We start from the raw sequence: 15,706 nt of genomic DNA, 5'->3' as shown, positions 1-15,706 counted from the left end.
GGCTGATTAAGTCGAAAATTAAATAAAAATACGTACATAGAGATATATATACGTGCGGAAGTAATATCATTACGCCTTAAGCAAACAATTCGTTGAAAGAAAACATCTGCGCTGCTGTATAAATAATAATTTTTTGTTTAGTGAAATAATTGTGCCACGAGTAATTATTTTACTTTTTAAGTAGTTCTGTTCTTTTTAACCACACATTTCAATGATTTATGGGCCACAGTCATCAGCTCGCGCATTTATCAAATATTCACTTTTGTTCTCTCATATTGAACATGATAAATAACACTGTAGTGATTAATTTTGAAATTAAAACTTGTATAATGTGTATGTTTTTTATCATCTCGTTGAATATACATATCTCTGTTCTTGAGGCTCTATGTAGATATGTATTTAAAAGTCGGTCGATCATATTGGAGTTTTAAAAACGCTGTTTCATATGTATATTAGAACTAAAAATAGCTTAAAGTAAGTTTTTTTTTACTATTTTAAATTGTAAAAATAAAAATTATCAGAAATTTCTTTTTATTTGTATGGCACTATCGTCTTAATTTGATAGGAATCGAAACATATGCAAACTTCACTACTCGCAGGCACCTCATACATGTATATTGACGCTGCAACAAGAGTAGAATTAACGCATTTGCTTGGATTTTCACTGATACAGGGTCTTTATTCTTAATAGTTTTGAAAAATACGTATATATATGACTATATTGTATATATACAAAAAATAAGGTTTAATATGTTTCACGATTTTATATGCACACTTGTTAGTTTATCGTACATTTAAGGATTTTATTGTTCAGGTTGGTTATTTATAGGAAGGCAAAAAATGGAAAAAATTTTGTGTATAGATTAGCTTAATCAATATTTGTTCGTCGTACACTATCCGTTGACTTAGCTCAGATGCATATTTGTTATATATGTACATACATACAAATGTTGAAAGTAAATGCTCATAACTAGGCAAAGTACAAAAACGGTACAAAAGAGGTGGTTTTTAAAATGAGGAACCTAAATATATGGAAAATTTTCTGCGCTCTGCTCCTTATTCCTACAATTCATATACATATGTCTCGGATATATAAATATAACATATAAAATAACAAAAACAACTTCTACATTTCACTGCCTACGGACAATCACTAAGCACTTGCCTTTAATCACTCTACAATTTCTGCATTTCCGTCACGTTCTTGATGCTCTTCGTCTTTACAATTTTAGGTGTGAACTCACCACTTCCTGTCTCCAAGAGACTACCTTCATTGTGATCATATCGGCTTTGTGCTCCCCCTAGGAAAATTCGCGACAACAAAGAACTATTTGAGCGATTTAACTTCGCGCGCGGTAGGTCTTCTAAACCGCGATGTAAGGACAATTTGTCGATTTCACGGTCGTCGCCGCGTTCTTGCTCCAAATATTTCATATATTCGGGTGTGCGCAGCGAAGCAGCCGATGGTTTGCGATAACATTTAAGCATTAATGACGAGCAGACTACGGAAACCGAACTGGCTGCCATAGCTACTGATGCCATCCACGGCTGCAATGTGAAACCGAGAGGTGCAAATATGCCTGAAGCCAGCGGTATACCGAGTAGATTGTACATACTGGCAAACAGGAAATTGTACCGTATACGGCGCACTGTGCGGCGGGACAGATCAAGGCAAGCCACCACGTCGAGCAAGTCGTTACGCATAAGTACCACATCGGCCGCCTCAGCTGCTACATCGGTACCAGCAGCGATCGCAATGCCCACATCAGCTTGAGCAAGAGCAGGACTATCGTTGACGCCATCGCCAACCATTGCAACCCGCACGCCGCTTTCCTGTATTAGTTGTATTTTAGCCACCTTGTGCGATGGTAAAACCTCGGCAAAGATGCGCTTAATTCCAACCTGCAATAACGTAAAATAAAGCGAAAATTTTCCGTTGGTGCTTGTTACTTACCTGTCTAGCTATACTTGCAGCAGTATTTTCGTTATCACCAGTTAGCAAAATTACGTTGATACCCATTTTTTTTAGTGTGTAGACAGCTAGATGCGCCTCAGGTTTGACCATGTCCGATACTCCATACATGCATATTAACTGACCATTCAGTGCGCAAAGCACAGCTGTATGTCCCTTCGACTCTTCTTCACTCAAGCAGTTGTCGATTTCATGTGGCACGACTATACCGTTGCGATGCATCCATTCACGGTTGCCAATTAACACATTTATCTCACTACTCAATACATTTGAGATAGTTCCTGTGTTTGCTGCGGCGCCATACAGTGTTTCGTCTAATTGGAGCAATTGTTGTTGCTGTTGTAGCTCCATGGATTTACTAGTAGGCAACTGCGGTATGAGTTCCTCAATGCTTGCACCGTTTTCCGTATGCACTGTGCTTGGATTTGATCGGTAATTATTCTCATAGTTAATTACTTTTTCAGCAATAGTAGCCTGACGCAACGCTTGTTCGTACTGCAATACGGTAACCTTTATGCCACAACCTGGTACTGCGAGAAAGTTCTGTGTTTTGCCAAATGTTTGTAAGCCCAATAAATCTTTGGAGAAGCGTACTATAGCAGATGCAATTGGATGCTCACTATTCGACTCTGCAGCACCGATAATAGTTACCGCACGTGCCAAGCTACAGACAGCGGGTTTGACAAACATAACTATTTTAGAAGTCATAGGCATTCCATGCGTAATGGTACCCGTTTTGTCGAACACCACGGTTTTAACCTATTATTGAAGAAATATTTAATTTATTCAAAAATTAAAAATGTATTTCAAACGCATACCTTATAAGCATTTTCCAATGCTGTGGCACCTTTAACAAGTACACCATTGATCGCACCTGTACCTGTAGCTACCATAACGGCAGTCGGAGTGGCCAGACCCAACGCACAGGGGCATGCAATTGCTAATACGCTGAGTGCACACTTGAAAGCATGACTAATGACAATTGCATGTGAATCCATGTGCATCTTGTGTTCCATAGCTACGGGCACAAGGTCTGGATCAGTGAATCCAGCAATTAACCAACCGATCAATGTTACGCTCGATACTGCCACAACAAATGGAACAAAATAACCTGCAATACGATCAGCTAACTGTTGTATTGGAGCTTTGGAAGTTTGCGCCTCTTCAACCAGGCGCACAATTTGAGATAAGGTAGTATTTTCCCCAGTATGAGTAGCAGATATAAGTAAGACACCATTCTGATTAATTGAACCACCAATTACCACTGCGCCCTTTCGTTTGGCAACCGGCATTGACTCGCCGGTTATGAGACTTTCATCACATGTTGAACTGCCGTAAAGTACTTTGCCATCCACAGGCACCTTGGCACCCGGTATTACCTTGAGAACATCACCACGTTGCACGTAGTCCACTGATATAACTTTTTCTGATTTTATGTCAAAGTCAGGAGACACATCGACCAGCAATGCCTCAGCCGCCTTCAGTGATAAAAGTTTTGATAATGCTTCTGAAGTTTTTCCCTTTGCAATGTGTTCCAACCAGCGACCTAAAGATATGAAAATCAACAACATGGGCGGCGTATCAAAGAAAGTTAATGGCGAGGAGTTTTGCTCCATCAACACAGCGGCTATCACTACAGCCACAGAGTAAATATAGGATATTGTGGTGACCATAGAAATTAGTACGTCCATATTAGTGGTACCGTGACGTATGGCTCGAAAAGATTGTACGTAAAAATGCCATCCACCAAAAAATTGCACCGGCGTTGAGAGCAGAAACATTACCAGGTTTTCCATTGACAACCCGGGAACTAGACAACACATAGCTGCGTGACCTCTGTCATTCATTTCAACCATGAAATAGATCATGGCAACCATACATGGCCCGCCAAATATAAGAGACACCAAGAAAGCGTTGCGCCATTTTGCAATCTCTTCTTTATGCTGCAAATAGTCGTGGGTCATCTTGTCTCTGCCATTATGCAGACGTGCCTGAAAACCCAGTTGCTCAATGGCTTCGCAAATGCTGCGAGGTCCCGTCTTTTCGGTATTATAGCGGAATTTACCTACAATGTAAGTGATACAAGTAAATCTAACTTAATTTTCTTTGTAAATTTCCAATTTGATGAATATATCCTATATTAATTGTATGCTCAGGAAAAGTGTTTATAACCATTGAATATTTCACTTTTTTTAACATTTCACATGTCACAACAAATGATAAGAATGAGAACGGATATGTAATTGCATTTTAATGATGACATATTACCCATAAATAAATGTATAGATGCAAATGCAAATGATATCGATATATTATCCAATATACTTTGCTAAATAAAATAAGCCTATAGGAAAATGTATATCAAAGATGTAGGCACCCTATCGTTATTACAATTTTATGTTATCTACATACATACATATCAATTCATGGTTAACATGAAATTGTGGGAGCCTTAATTAAAAAGTCTACTGTAGGTAAAAGTCTTACTTCTATGTGTGAATTTAAGATAACTTCTAACAAATTTAATACCTCAGCAATATTTTCAGTGATAAGCGGTTGGGTGTCGATCCTTTTGTTATCAAGCACTATTGGGGCATTGAAAAAATAAGAATTTAAATATTTTGCAGACATCATTATCACATTTATTTCGACACTCTGTCATACTCCTACCTAAATATATTCGCCTGTTAATTTACTCTCAATTTGAGGATTAATATTATCGAGCATATGTAATTTAAACGTATTACATACATATTTAGTAAATAACATACATACATTTTAAGCATACACAAATATGTATTTGTGAATATGTACGCATACGGGTACAAATGCGTTGCCCATACGTTTTATAAAATATTGAAGCAAATATCGTTTATATGTTTTATCAATTTAACTAAAAGAGTTTTACCTTTAAATTTTTTATATTTAATTAACATTTATGACACAATAAACAACTATTTAATAGAAATAATCTTTAATCCCACAAAAAGTAAATGTATTGGAAATAATAGCTTCTGCCATTGACTATATAGTGTATGTAATTACTATCGCTAGTTGGCAAGAAAACCTTTCAACAAAGTTTTAAGATTATTTATATTATTGTTCACATACCTTTTCGAGTCAATAACGTAACAGACGCTGCAGTAACGCCTTTCACTTTTAATACGTGCGTTTCGATTTTGTTCACACAAGACGCGCAGGTCATACCTGTGATTTCAATTTCTACCTCCGACTCGCCACTGCCCGGTTCATCGATGATTTCTGAAGGAAATCCCAGTTCTGTGATGGATTTCGCTATATTTTCCGCTGTCACAACATTTGCATTATATTTCACTTCTGCTTTAGCAGCAAGTAGTGCAACAAGTATACTATCCAGCCCGTATATCTTTTTACAGTGTTTTTCAATAGTTGCCACACAACTGGCGCATGTCATACCACGTATATGTAGAAAGCATTTGGATAGCGACCCATCCATGGACACTTCTGTATGAGCTTTTTGGGAAATGTTCGCAGATGTTACATTTGCCACCTGTTGCTTCTTAGGCGATTTTGAATTCTGTTCAGTTAAAACTTTGCTTGAACTAATTCCGTCACCAACGTTATCTTTTTCCAATACGGTTGCTTCAAAACCCATGTCGTCAATCATATCAGTAATGTCTGTGGGCGTAAATTGTCTTGCATCGTACTTTACCGTAGCGCACTTATCATCTAAACTAACGTTTATTTGTAATATACCAGGCTTTGTTCCTATATTTCCTTCAATGTTCCGAACACATGAATTGCAAGTCATACCAATAATGCGTATTTGAGTCTCGGCACCAACACAACTGTCCCTTCGCATGGTCTTTTCAAAGGCCTGATGTGATAGCGTATACGGACAATCGAAACCCATTTCCTCTATTTCAAATGCGATTTTGCTGGGATCCGTTTGCTCGGGGTTATATTCAAAATAACCACATTTTTCTTCAAGAACGACACGAACATTTATTATTCCTGGCTTTCCTGATATTGTGCTCTCGATATTCCTTACGCAACTCTGGCAAGTCATGCCTTCAATAGGCAGGCGGATATTTTCATTATCCATTGTTCTTTTATTTTCAGGAAATTTTACAATTGTCGGATTGTTGAATGTATTGCTTTGTCCAATGTTATTTTCTAAACCAATAAAAGAAACTTGTTCGCTCTTTGAGGTCAAAGCATTTGAGTCTGATCCCTCTGTTCCCAATTCATTCATAACTTTTGTTTCTGAAGACTTTATTAATCCTTAAGGAAAGCGTGTTTCCGTACTTGATATTTAGAAATTTACCAACGAAATGTTTAACGATTCAAAGCACTTTTTAGCAAATACCTAAAAAAGCGATATACTTTCAAATTTCATCGTTTTTATTTTTTTCGCCGAGTTTATACGTTCACTGAAAATGGGAAACTTGTGACAACCTGCTTATAAATTGCATTTGACAAAGCAAATTTAAAAGCTCTAATAGTGATGCCACATATCTATGTTTCATATAAAACCAGCTTAATTATATTGGTGCGTGCAATTGAAATTTTTAATCATTGAGGGTTGTGTGCAAAATATTATGAATGGGCTAGACGACGGTTGTTTACATATGTAACTACTTATGGAGGGAATTTAATCCTAATGATATATCCATTGTTATTAAACATGTTAAATTAACACGTTAAATTAACACATTAAACAAAATGTGTTAATTTAATATAATAACAATAATTAAAGCATTGACCGTTCAAATGAATCGATCTCTTTTTTATAACATGTATTTTAAGCATAATTTCACATTATTTCTTTATCATAGCACGAAAAATATTCATCTTGAGTTTAAGTGGTGCCTTTTTAAATTCAACTTTAACAGTATATTTCTTTAAATAATTTCAATATGTTATTTGTATAGTATGTGTAACAAAACAATTTCAAATTACTAACTTCAAAGAAAGCGGTTGTTATTGCAATACAGCTGCATTGGCAACGACACTGGGATTATTGACAACCTCTCCTAGTGCGTCGAGAACCTCCTTGCGGTAGTCATCGAATTCACCATCGATTTCATTGATCGTCTGGTCTTCTATTACGTATAGTGTACATCCAGTTTCACGTATCAATCTTTCGTCGTGAGAAACTATTATCACTCCACCCTCATATTCGTTAATGGCCTCTGCCAATGCATCAATAGACTCAATATCCAAATTATTAGTTGGCTCGTCAAGGATCAAAACATCAGGAGCACTCAGGCAGAGTTCGGCGAGTGCAACACGTGCTTTTTGTCCACCAGAAAGATCCTTCATTTTAATTGTATGGGCATGGCTTACGAGACCAAAGGAACCAAGAGCTTTACGTGCTTTTTCATGTTGGAGATTGAACAGACGCTGCAGATATTCCGCTGCAGATTCCTCAGCTGTTAAATGTTCACCGGAGTGCTGGTCAAAGCGACCAACACGTAGTCTATGATTCTTTCTTTGTTCTCCTTTTTGCGGTTCGAGTTCGCCTAATAGCAATTTCAGAAAAGTAGATTTTCCCACACCGTTCGGTCCTACAATGGCCACCCGACTGGTTAGATCTATACCGAAATCAGTGTTGATAAACAAAGGTTTCTGACCTTCAAAAGCAAAGGTAACGTTGTGGATACCTAAAATGGGCGGTTGTAACTGTGATGGTTCTGGAAAACGGAATTTGACAATATATTCTTTCGGACGAGCCAATAGTTCCTGTGGGCCCTCATCATCGTCCTGCTTTTGTTGTTTAGATTTATTCTTTTCTTGTTTACGCGTGAGAACTTCTTTCTGTTTTTTCTCAGCCGCCTTTTTCGATTGGCCATGAGCTTTCAACTCTTTAATACGCTTCTCTTGTTTCTCATATTCTTTAATCATTTCACGACGCTTTTGAACATACATTTTCTTAAACATCGAGTAATTACCTTTATAATAATGAAGTTTTTTTTGATCGAGATGAATTATTTCGTTACATACATTATCCAAGAAACTCTGGTCGTGAGAAACTATCAGTAGAGTCTTCTTCCAACCTTGCAAATAATTGTCCAACCATATAACAGCATTCAAATCTAAATGATTTGTAGGTTCATCAAGCATAAGTAGCGTTGGTTCCAAATAAAGGGCACGGGCTAATGAGACTCGCATACGCCAGCCACCAGAAAACTTGTTAGTCGGACGATTTTGCATTTCTTCACTAAAACCCAAACCAGCCAAAATACGTCGAGCACGGGCTTCTGCCGAATACGCTCCAATAGCTTTTAACTCTGCAAATGTGTCATTTAGTTCTTCTTGCACACTCATATCGCCAGCGGCAAACTGATCCTCCAACTCTTTGCTCTTTGCCAAAAGGTTATTTCGCTTTACATCAGCTTCTAGAATCGTATCGATCGCTGTTTTATCTGTGGCCACGACTTCCTGTTCACAAAGCAATACATCAATATTAGGCGGTATAGCAAAAGCGCGAGTGGCTATATGACGGAGTAGAGTAGTTTTTCCATGACCATTAGGGCCTACCAAACCATAGCGACGTCCGTGAGCAATCAACAAGTTGGCATTCACAAATAAGTCATTGCCTGTAAAAGATACAAATGGTTACAGTCCGATCCGAAGGAAGTTTTAAAATAATTGTACCAATAATTTACCTTTAGCTGATATGGTGAAATTTTCGATTTTAATGTCGACTGCGTGTTCTAATTGTGCTTGCTGACCAGCAGTACGTTGCACTTGACTCATAGTGAAGTTGCTATCTAAGTCGGAATGTCCAGAGCCACCCTTCTTTGTCATAAGCTCCATTTGTTTTTCGTATTCTTGTTGTTTCTTTTGTTTCTTTTTTTCTTTGTGGGTTAACTTTTTTTCTTTTAAAGTAGATTCAACTGTATCCTCTTTAGCTGCTTCTTTGATTTCTTTTTCCTCTGTTTGGTCCTCATCGGGTAAAAGTTGAATTTCTTTAGGTACGTTGTCTTCAATTTGCAAATCTTGGATTTGTTTGGTAATTTCACAGTCTTCTACATTTTCTGTACTCGCTATGCTTTTCTCTGAATCAAGCTTAACCGTTTCAATTGAGTTTTCTTCTTGTCCTAACTCGTCCTCAATCTCTTCGTCTTCGTCATCATCGTCACTAATGGCAAATTTATTGACTTTGTGTTGCTGTTCTTTTTTAGAATTTTTTGCTGATGGTTTAGCGGCTACAATAAGATCTTCATCATCTTCTTCTTCCAAATCAAGGAAATTTGACTTTGGAGTATTACTGTCCTCATCATCGCTAAATTCATCCTTCTTTTTATTCTTTTTTCCTTTCTTTCCCTGTTTCTTAGCAATGGAACTTGGTTGAGGAACAATAACTTCCTCATCATCACTGTCTTGTGCGTTTGACAATTTATTCTTACCACCTATTTGTACGATATCATCTGGTTCGTCATCATTATCACTCCAGTCATCTTTTCGCTTGCCTTTCTTTCCCTTTTTTCCTTTCGAAGGCGCCATTTTAGTTCCAGACTGTATACTTTCCAAATCATCGGCATCAATACTGGTCACTTTGCTACTAGCTAAAGACTCGTCTTCACTAGAATCTCCGCCACGTTTACCCTTTTTTCCCTTTTTACTATTCTTCTTGTTGGGCACTGGCTTCACTTGTTCAGAATCCTCTTCATCTTCGAACCGTTCGTTTTTCTTTTTTCCTTTCGCCTTTGACATGCTGCAAAATATTTATTTTATCGTATTATTATGAAAAGGTATACACGAAACAAATTTGGATATTTTGGAAAATGCAGACGACTGATGATGCAGTTTCACCAGTTTGCTTCACGTGGATAAGAAAACAATGTTGCCGTATCTAATAAAAAATATTATTGTCTGCAAAATGACATTGGATTTTGTGGTTGTCAAACAAGTCCATCATATTGCGAAATTGCCGCAAACTTATAATAGAAACCCCCGAATTCAGTGTTCAGATAAGTATGATGTTCGATTCATTCGAACTTTTGTTTGCTAAGAAAGGAACCCAGACGCGGAATTCTTGGTGCAGAACTTTATTTTGATGACAATTTCGTCTTCGTACAGATACATATCAGAAATGAAATAGATGAATTTATATATATGTGAGTTTTTGTTTTAAAAAGTAGATACATATATTAAAGGTTTTGATAATAATTTCTTAAACTAATTTTATCAATAAACTATAAGTATGCAAATAAGCAAAATAAGCGGCCAGATAATTTTAAGTGTCACTTTTCCATAATTTGATCGTCTTGTCGTTTTCTAGCGCTGCAGAAGCAATTATGTTCTCAGTTGGATGACATGCTGTACACAGAACAGTATCTGTATGACCTTGCAACTTTTGCACAACTTCTTTACTCTGTAGGTTCCATATGTAAACCATGTTGTCTTCACTGCCTGACACAATCCACTGCGAAAGCAAACAAAAATTGCATACAAATTTGTTGGCACAAAGCTCTAACACTTATTTTCACTTACCTTGCCACCGGTTACAGAAAAATTTGCAAATATACAATATTTTTCATTTTTATGGCCTGTATAAGTTTTCAAACATTTTCCTTTCGAGTAGTCCCACAGCTTCAAAGTGTTGTCCAACGTCGCAGCCAGAATATACTTTCCATTGGGAGAGAATTTAACAAAGCTTACTGGTGGGTTATCGTCATCAATCAGTGTTTTCAGGCACTGTCCACTCGCTGTATCCCAAATACGACAAAGTCCGTCGTAACTTGAACTTACAATCAAAGAGCCGTCACGATTAAAATGAACTGCAGACACTGGATCAGAATGAGCTGGAAGAGTCTTCAAGCACTTGCCGGTACGAACATCCCATATACGTACGCTTTCATCAAAACTGCCTGATACTATTAGATTAGATTGCGGATTAAAGTTACAGCAAAAAACATAATTGCTGTGTCCTTTAAGTGTTTTTAAACATTTTCCTGAGCTCAGTTCCCAAATTTTTAGCGTTTTGTCATCACTCGCACTTACCAATAGACGCGAGTCAGACGCCCAAGCGACATCACTAATGCCGAGTTTATGGCCAGATATGGTTTTTTCGAACTTACCGTCATACGCACCCCATATTTTTATCAGTTTATCGGCCGATGAGCTAGCTAGCCATTCCCCGTTTGGGCTAAATTTAACAGCGGACACTGCTTTCGTATGTCCAGCCAAAGTAAACTTCAGCGCATAGTTCGGTTTTACAGACATTGAACTCTTGTTTGACGGAGTGCTAGTTGTTGCTGATGAAGAAGATTGTAGGGTGTTGGGACCCGAAGGTGCCGTGGGCATTGGTTGTGGTTGGTGCACGCCCGGATGACCGTGTACAACACCTATTGGTACCATCCTGTGGACTAGCGGAAGGGGCGCGTGGCACGAATTCAGTGCTGCGGCTTAAATATACTGCCAAATATATTAACTGTATGTGCTGCTCCACGCGGCACGTTGTTACTATGTTTTTGTATACAGTATGTATAAACTGTTTTTTATTAAACTGCTGTTGCCTTTTTCCCACTCCGAATGTATTTTCTTTTATAAATATTGAATATTACTTAAATAATTAAAAAAAATTAGTGTATTCTTCAATGTTTTTCTTTAATTTCTGCGTGTAGTTGACGATGCGGCTCGTGTTTGCTTTTTGTGTTCAGAGTTGCCAAAGTGTTAAAATTTAAAAGCTTTATTAAAACAAAATATACGAGAAAGTTAGGTGTTAATAGTATAGATGGCGCTGTTAACAACATAAGCGAAGTTTTTAATTTGCGCCAATGGGAACAGCCACACATATGAATACATCTGAGTTTCGGTTCAACAGAATGCATATACTTATGCATTAAATATGATCAACAGGATGTACAAATGTATTATAAGTAATTTTAAAAGTTTTAAGACTTAAATCTCTATTTTGCCATCGTAACCAAATCATTATTTAAAACTCCACGATCCGTGATAATCATCAAGTCTTCTATCTAACAATTGCATTTTTTATTTATTTATTTTTTTCATTCTTTTAAATTAAGTATCAATATGTTACATTTCGAAATATATTGAATCGACACGTCTATCCAGGTGAGTGCAAATGCTTGGGCGGCTTTTGATAAATAGGATGTGCTCGCGCATGCGTAACGGTCGCTGCAGTAAATTCCAATGTCGCTAAATAAACAACGTTTTGTACATAAGTAACTTTGCTTGGAATTGACAATGAATTTAAAAATATGGGAAAAAATAAGAAAATGAATAGTTTCCATTGTGACTGCCGGGATGTGGCCCAAATTGCTGCATTTAATTTTTAACACTGGATCGACTCTATCGGAGCCACAATCGCAAAAAATATGGCTTAAACGTGATGCTCATTTCGTACTTTGTACTATGCAAGCTAACTTCGTAGAAGTTTGTCGCCGTGCTTATATATATGTACATATTAGTTCGTCCGGCTTGGAGGCGAGCACAGTTGCTGCGGGTATCTTGCAAGCGGTAGTTCGTTTGTCAACGTTGCTCATCTTTTGCATAGAAGTGTAAATTTCAGTCTACCGTAGAACATATGTGTGTTTGAGAAGTGGATAAACCAAAAAGTGCAATAGTGAAAGAAACAATTCTCACGTGGAATTCACAAAACTAATTTGATGTTCACTGATTTTTTGTTTACAAAACTAATTGCGTTATTTTTCTAATTTCTCTGGTTTGGTGTTTGCAATTCCTTCCAGAAACAAAATGGTTTTAAGACCTGAATTAGATGAACTTGTCAAAGTGTTGGAAAATTGGATTAGGACGCAGCCGCACTTGCCACAAGCTATAGGTGAGACGCAGTTTTAAATTTAGCTATCGCGTTTCGAAATGTTCTATTACAGTTATTAAGCTCTCAACTACAAAATCCTAATACATTACAAAAACTTACTGCTTGGTTGCTCAAATGGTTTATAATTTTTACAATTGTTTGCAAACAAGCATGCCTACCAAGCACAGTCACTAATCCAGCTCATAAACCGTTGCGTTGTCTAGCATACTAAGCAGGCGATGTTCTGTTTACTTATTTTGATCTCGTTTGAGGGAATTTCAAAGTCATACGTGTGCCATTTACGGCGCGACTGCCAGTGACAAGTGGCCAGTTTCCATTCAATTTTTGCTAACCGTTGTTATTGTTGTTATTGTAAACTTATTAAAGCACGGTTTGCATTCTGTTTTTGTAATTAAATAAAATTTAATACTTAATAATTGTGTTTATGTTTTAATGTGTGTGCAGCAATAACAAATAATCAGTGTTGTGGAATGGTTACTCTCTTTCCTAATTAAGGTCACACATAACCAAAAATAATAAACCTGTAGTAATAATAACGCGCGAAGGTGCTTTATTAAAATATAAATTAAATCCCATACAAATTTTTATTAGCGAAAAAAAGAAAAAATAATAATAAGATATGCAGTCCAAAAGTCATTATAAATAAAACTGGTCAACAAAACATTTATGTATTTTTGTTTTTGGTTTGCGCATAAATATTACTTAATATGTTATGTTTATATAAGCATCATATTGGGTAGTCGAAAAAGTCTTTTCGTATTTCTAATCAACTTTTTTTTTATATTTATAATAATAAATAAAAAAATTTTAAATTTTTTTTGGTTAAACGAAGCTTAAAATCTCACCTTTCCAACACTACATGGTATAACACAATGTGATTGGTAGCATTGGAGATATACATACGTCTGTAACCACATCTGGACAAAATACGAAAAAACTTTTGCGACCACCCAATATAAGCAAATAAGGGATGACTTGATACTTATCGCAACATAGTAATTTTTATGATTTACTCAAATAAATATTACTTAACTACACAACTTTGCATTGCTAAAATGTACATAGTACCATATAATGTATGTATGTATATTCACACCTCGGCCAGACTTAATCGCAGTCGTGCTAAAGTAGGTATATATTGTTCAGGCTACCAATTAGTTACTACAATTTTCCTAGTGTCACTGCGTTGGGACTTGTAGCAGCTAGTTTTCATTTGCTTTGTAAGTAAGTGTGTATGGCAAGCGAATAACAACAAAATAATAACAAAACAGTAGGTTAAACCGGTTCCATTAAAGAAGATACTGAAAGACGGTGTCATTTATTTCTATTGCACTTACAACCCAATTACCTTAATATACATCTACATACAAATATATATATACAGACATATGTAAATGCACCTGTAATTACATGTTTACGTGAAAATTGCGTCAAACATGTGAAAAACAGTGCAATTTTAGGTGCAATTTTTTTTGCTAAAACCGCGCCGTTTTTTGCGTGAACAATACATACGCTCAAATGTACATAAATGCACATATATAATATATAAACATATGTGTATACAATGTTGTTTTAGAAGGCTTCGTTCGCGCCTTCGACTGAGCTTTCGTTTGTTTCTATGTCTTTTGCAGAGAAGCCGGTGCTCGAGCGCTTCCTCTATTCGATGTTCGGCGATGTGGCGGGCGCCCAACGCTTGCTTGAGCTCAATTATGCGCTGCGCAACAAGTATGCGCACATATTTCTGCAACGCGATCCCACGGATCAAGAGTCGCAGCAGCTGTTGCAAGTCGCGTAAGTAACGGCGAAGGCGCTGTATTGGCGATTTGTCTACTAAACCAGTTGTTGCAAACATATGATTACCACTATATTTACCGTTTCTGCGGTTTCCGTAATATTGCATATTCTTGTTTGACCGTTACCGGTTTGGCTTTTAAACTGTTTCTTTTTGTGTGTTTAAATATAACTATTTCAGCGACTTGTTGCCTCTGCCTGGACTGACACCGGACAAAAACAAGCTGCTTTTGTATCGTCTTACCGATTTTGATGCAGATAAGGTGCACTATTTAATTTTGTTGTTGTATTTTAACGTTAAATAAATGTTTGATCTTCAGTTTAACTTTACGGCCAGCATTAAGGTGTTCTTTATGATGGCCGACCTGCGATTCGTACTGCCCGACGAGGCGGGCATGTGTGATGGCGAGGTGCCCATTTTCGACATGGCCGGCTACAGTTTGCGGCATGTTGCGCGCACAGTGTTCAGCTCGCTGCGTGTTTATATGAAATTCGTACAAGAGGCACACCCAGTGCGTTTGAAGGCCATACACGTATTGAATTGTCCATCTTATCTGGATAAAGTGTTGACGGTGGTGAAGCCCTTCATTAAGAGTGAGGTGTTTAATCTGGTAAGTGAGCGTAAACCGCCCTCGCAACGGTTAGCCGTATTGACAATTGAGATATTTTTCTGCTAAAAACAGATTCACTTTCATCTACCCAAGGCCGATACGCCCTACAAACATTTTCCTCGTGATATGCTGCCGGAGGAGTATGGCGGTAAGGCCGGCTCTTTGGCCGATTTGAAAGCGAAATGGACGGGACTACTCATAGAGAAGAGGTACTATTTTGACAAAGATAATTTTGATTTTTGTAGGACTACTAAATTCGAGTACTTGTTAGGAATTATTTAATGAACCCCGATGCATGGAAAATCGACAAAAGCAAGAAACTGAAAGCTGTAGTTCCCGAAGCGAACCGGCAGGCGGACAGCATAAGCCACAACTTGAAAACACTGGAGATTGATTAGACTAAGTTTGATTTGTAAATTTGCATAAATACCATATACTTATCTGTATGTGAAAAGATTTACTTTTATAAACGCTTGGGTGTTATGAACAAAATCGTACTCAAAAGTCGCCATTTATCGCAGTATTGCATTCGAACTC

The 15,706-nt window shown here is 37.2% G+C and overlaps 4 protein-coding genes across 5 annotated transcripts; 1 reads left to right on the top strand and 3 right to left on the bottom strand.

Annotated features, from left to right (window-relative positions):
* Positions 1-514: 514 nt before the first annotated feature.
* On the bottom strand, positions 515-6,407 carry LOC108975664 (copper-transporting ATPase 1). The gene is made up of 4 exons (XM_018944335.1): positions 5,084-6,407; positions 2,791-4,037; positions 1,955-2,731; positions 515-1,902 (listed from the first exon to the last, which is right to left on the bottom strand). The coding sequence occupies exons 1-4, from the start codon at positions 6,204-6,206 to the stop codon at positions 1,177-1,179; spliced, it is 3,873 nt and encodes a 1,290-aa protein (XP_018799880.1). The 5' UTR covers positions 6,207-6,407; the 3' UTR covers positions 515-1,176.
* A 326-nt stretch (positions 6,408-6,733) lies between these two features.
* Positions 6,734-9,793, bottom strand: LOC108975663 (ATP-binding cassette sub-family F member 1). The gene is made up of 2 exons (XM_018944334.1): positions 8,623-9,793; positions 6,734-8,553 (listed from the first exon to the last, which is right to left on the bottom strand). The coding sequence occupies exons 1-2, from the start codon at positions 9,671-9,673 to the stop codon at positions 6,935-6,937; spliced, it is 2,670 nt and encodes an 889-aa protein (XP_018799879.1). The 5' UTR covers positions 9,674-9,793; the 3' UTR covers positions 6,734-6,934.
* A 199-nt stretch (positions 9,794-9,992) lies between these two features.
* Positions 9,993-11,583, bottom strand: LOC108975659 (protein will die slowly). The gene is made up of 2 exons (XM_018944331.1): positions 10,454-11,583; positions 9,993-10,385 (listed from the first exon to the last, which is right to left on the bottom strand). Exons 1-2 carry the CDS (start codon positions 11,318-11,320, stop codon positions 10,197-10,199), a joined length of 1,056 nt encoding a protein of 351 aa, XP_018799876.1. The 5' UTR covers positions 11,321-11,583; the 3' UTR covers positions 9,993-10,196.
* A 146-nt stretch (positions 11,584-11,729) lies between these two features.
* Positions 11,730-15,666, top strand: LOC108975657 (alpha-tocopherol transfer protein). 2 transcript variants are annotated; one of them, XM_018944328.1, is made up of 7 exons: positions 11,730-12,486; positions 12,676-12,767; positions 14,399-14,558; positions 14,740-14,821; positions 14,879-15,169; positions 15,242-15,378; positions 15,441-15,666. In XM_018944328.1, exons 1-7 carry the CDS (start codon positions 12,233-12,235, stop codon positions 15,565-15,567), a joined length of 1,143 nt encoding a protein of 380 aa, XP_018799873.1. In that variant the 5' UTR covers positions 11,730-12,232; the 3' UTR covers positions 15,568-15,666. The 2 variants fall into 2 exon arrangements, with proteins under 2 accessions (XP_018799873.1, XP_018799874.1); XM_018944329.1 differs by having other exon boundaries at positions 11,730-12,514.
* Positions 15,667-15,706: the final 40 nt, after the last annotated feature.

The sequence above is a fragment of the Bactrocera latifrons genome, unplaced genomic scaffold (assembly GCF_001853355.1).
Source record: "Bactrocera latifrons isolate USDA-ARS-PBARC rearing strain unplaced genomic scaffold, ASM185335v1 scaffold_68, whole genome shotgun sequence".
NCBI lineage: Eukaryota > Metazoa > Arthropoda > Insecta > Diptera > Tephritidae > Bactrocera > Bactrocera latifrons.
This window is presented reverse-complemented; position numbering and strand designations above follow the sequence as displayed.

Excerpts from the sequence above, each read along its gene's own strand:
- LOC108975664 (XM_018944335.1), bottom strand. The coding sequence starts at position 6,206 with ATGAATGAATTGGGAACAGAGGGATCAGACTCAAATGCTTTGACCTCA. Across the intron at positions 4,038-5,083 it reads TACGTTATTGACTCGAAAAG|GTAAATTCCGCTATAATACC; the intron begins GTATGTGAACAA and ends CTTACATTGTAG. Across the intron at positions 2,732-2,790 it reads CATTGGAAAATGCTTATAAG|GTTAAAACCGTGGTGTTCGA; the intron begins GTATGCGTTTGA and ends CTTCAATAATAG.
- LOC108975663 (XM_018944334.1), bottom strand. The coding sequence starts at position 9,673 with ATGTCAAAGGCGAAAGGAAAAAAGAAAAACGAACGGTTCGAAGATGAA. Across the intron at positions 8,554-8,622 it reads TTTCACCATATCAGCTAAAG|GCAATGACTTATTTGTGAAT; the intron begins GTAAATTATTGG and ends TATCTTTTACAG.
- LOC108975659 (XM_018944331.1), bottom strand. The coding sequence starts at position 11,320 with ATGGTACCAATAGGTGTTGTACACGGTCATCCGGGCGTGCACCAACCA. Across the intron at positions 10,386-10,453 it reads TTTCTGTAACCGGTGGCAAG|TGGATTGTGTCAGGCAGTGA; the intron begins GTAAGTGAAAAT and ends TTGCTTTCGCAG.
- LOC108975657 (XM_018944328.1), top strand. The coding sequence starts at position 12,233 with ATGTGGCCCAAATTGCTGCATTTAATTTTTAACACTGGATCGACTCTA. Across the intron at positions 14,559-14,739 it reads CAGCAGCTGTTGCAAGTCGC|CGACTTGTTGCCTCTGCCTG; the intron begins GTAAGTAACGGC and ends TAACTATTTCAG. Across the intron at positions 14,822-14,878 it reads CCGATTTTGATGCAGATAAG|TTTAACTTTACGGCCAGCAT; the intron begins GTGCACTATTTA and ends TTTGATCTTCAG.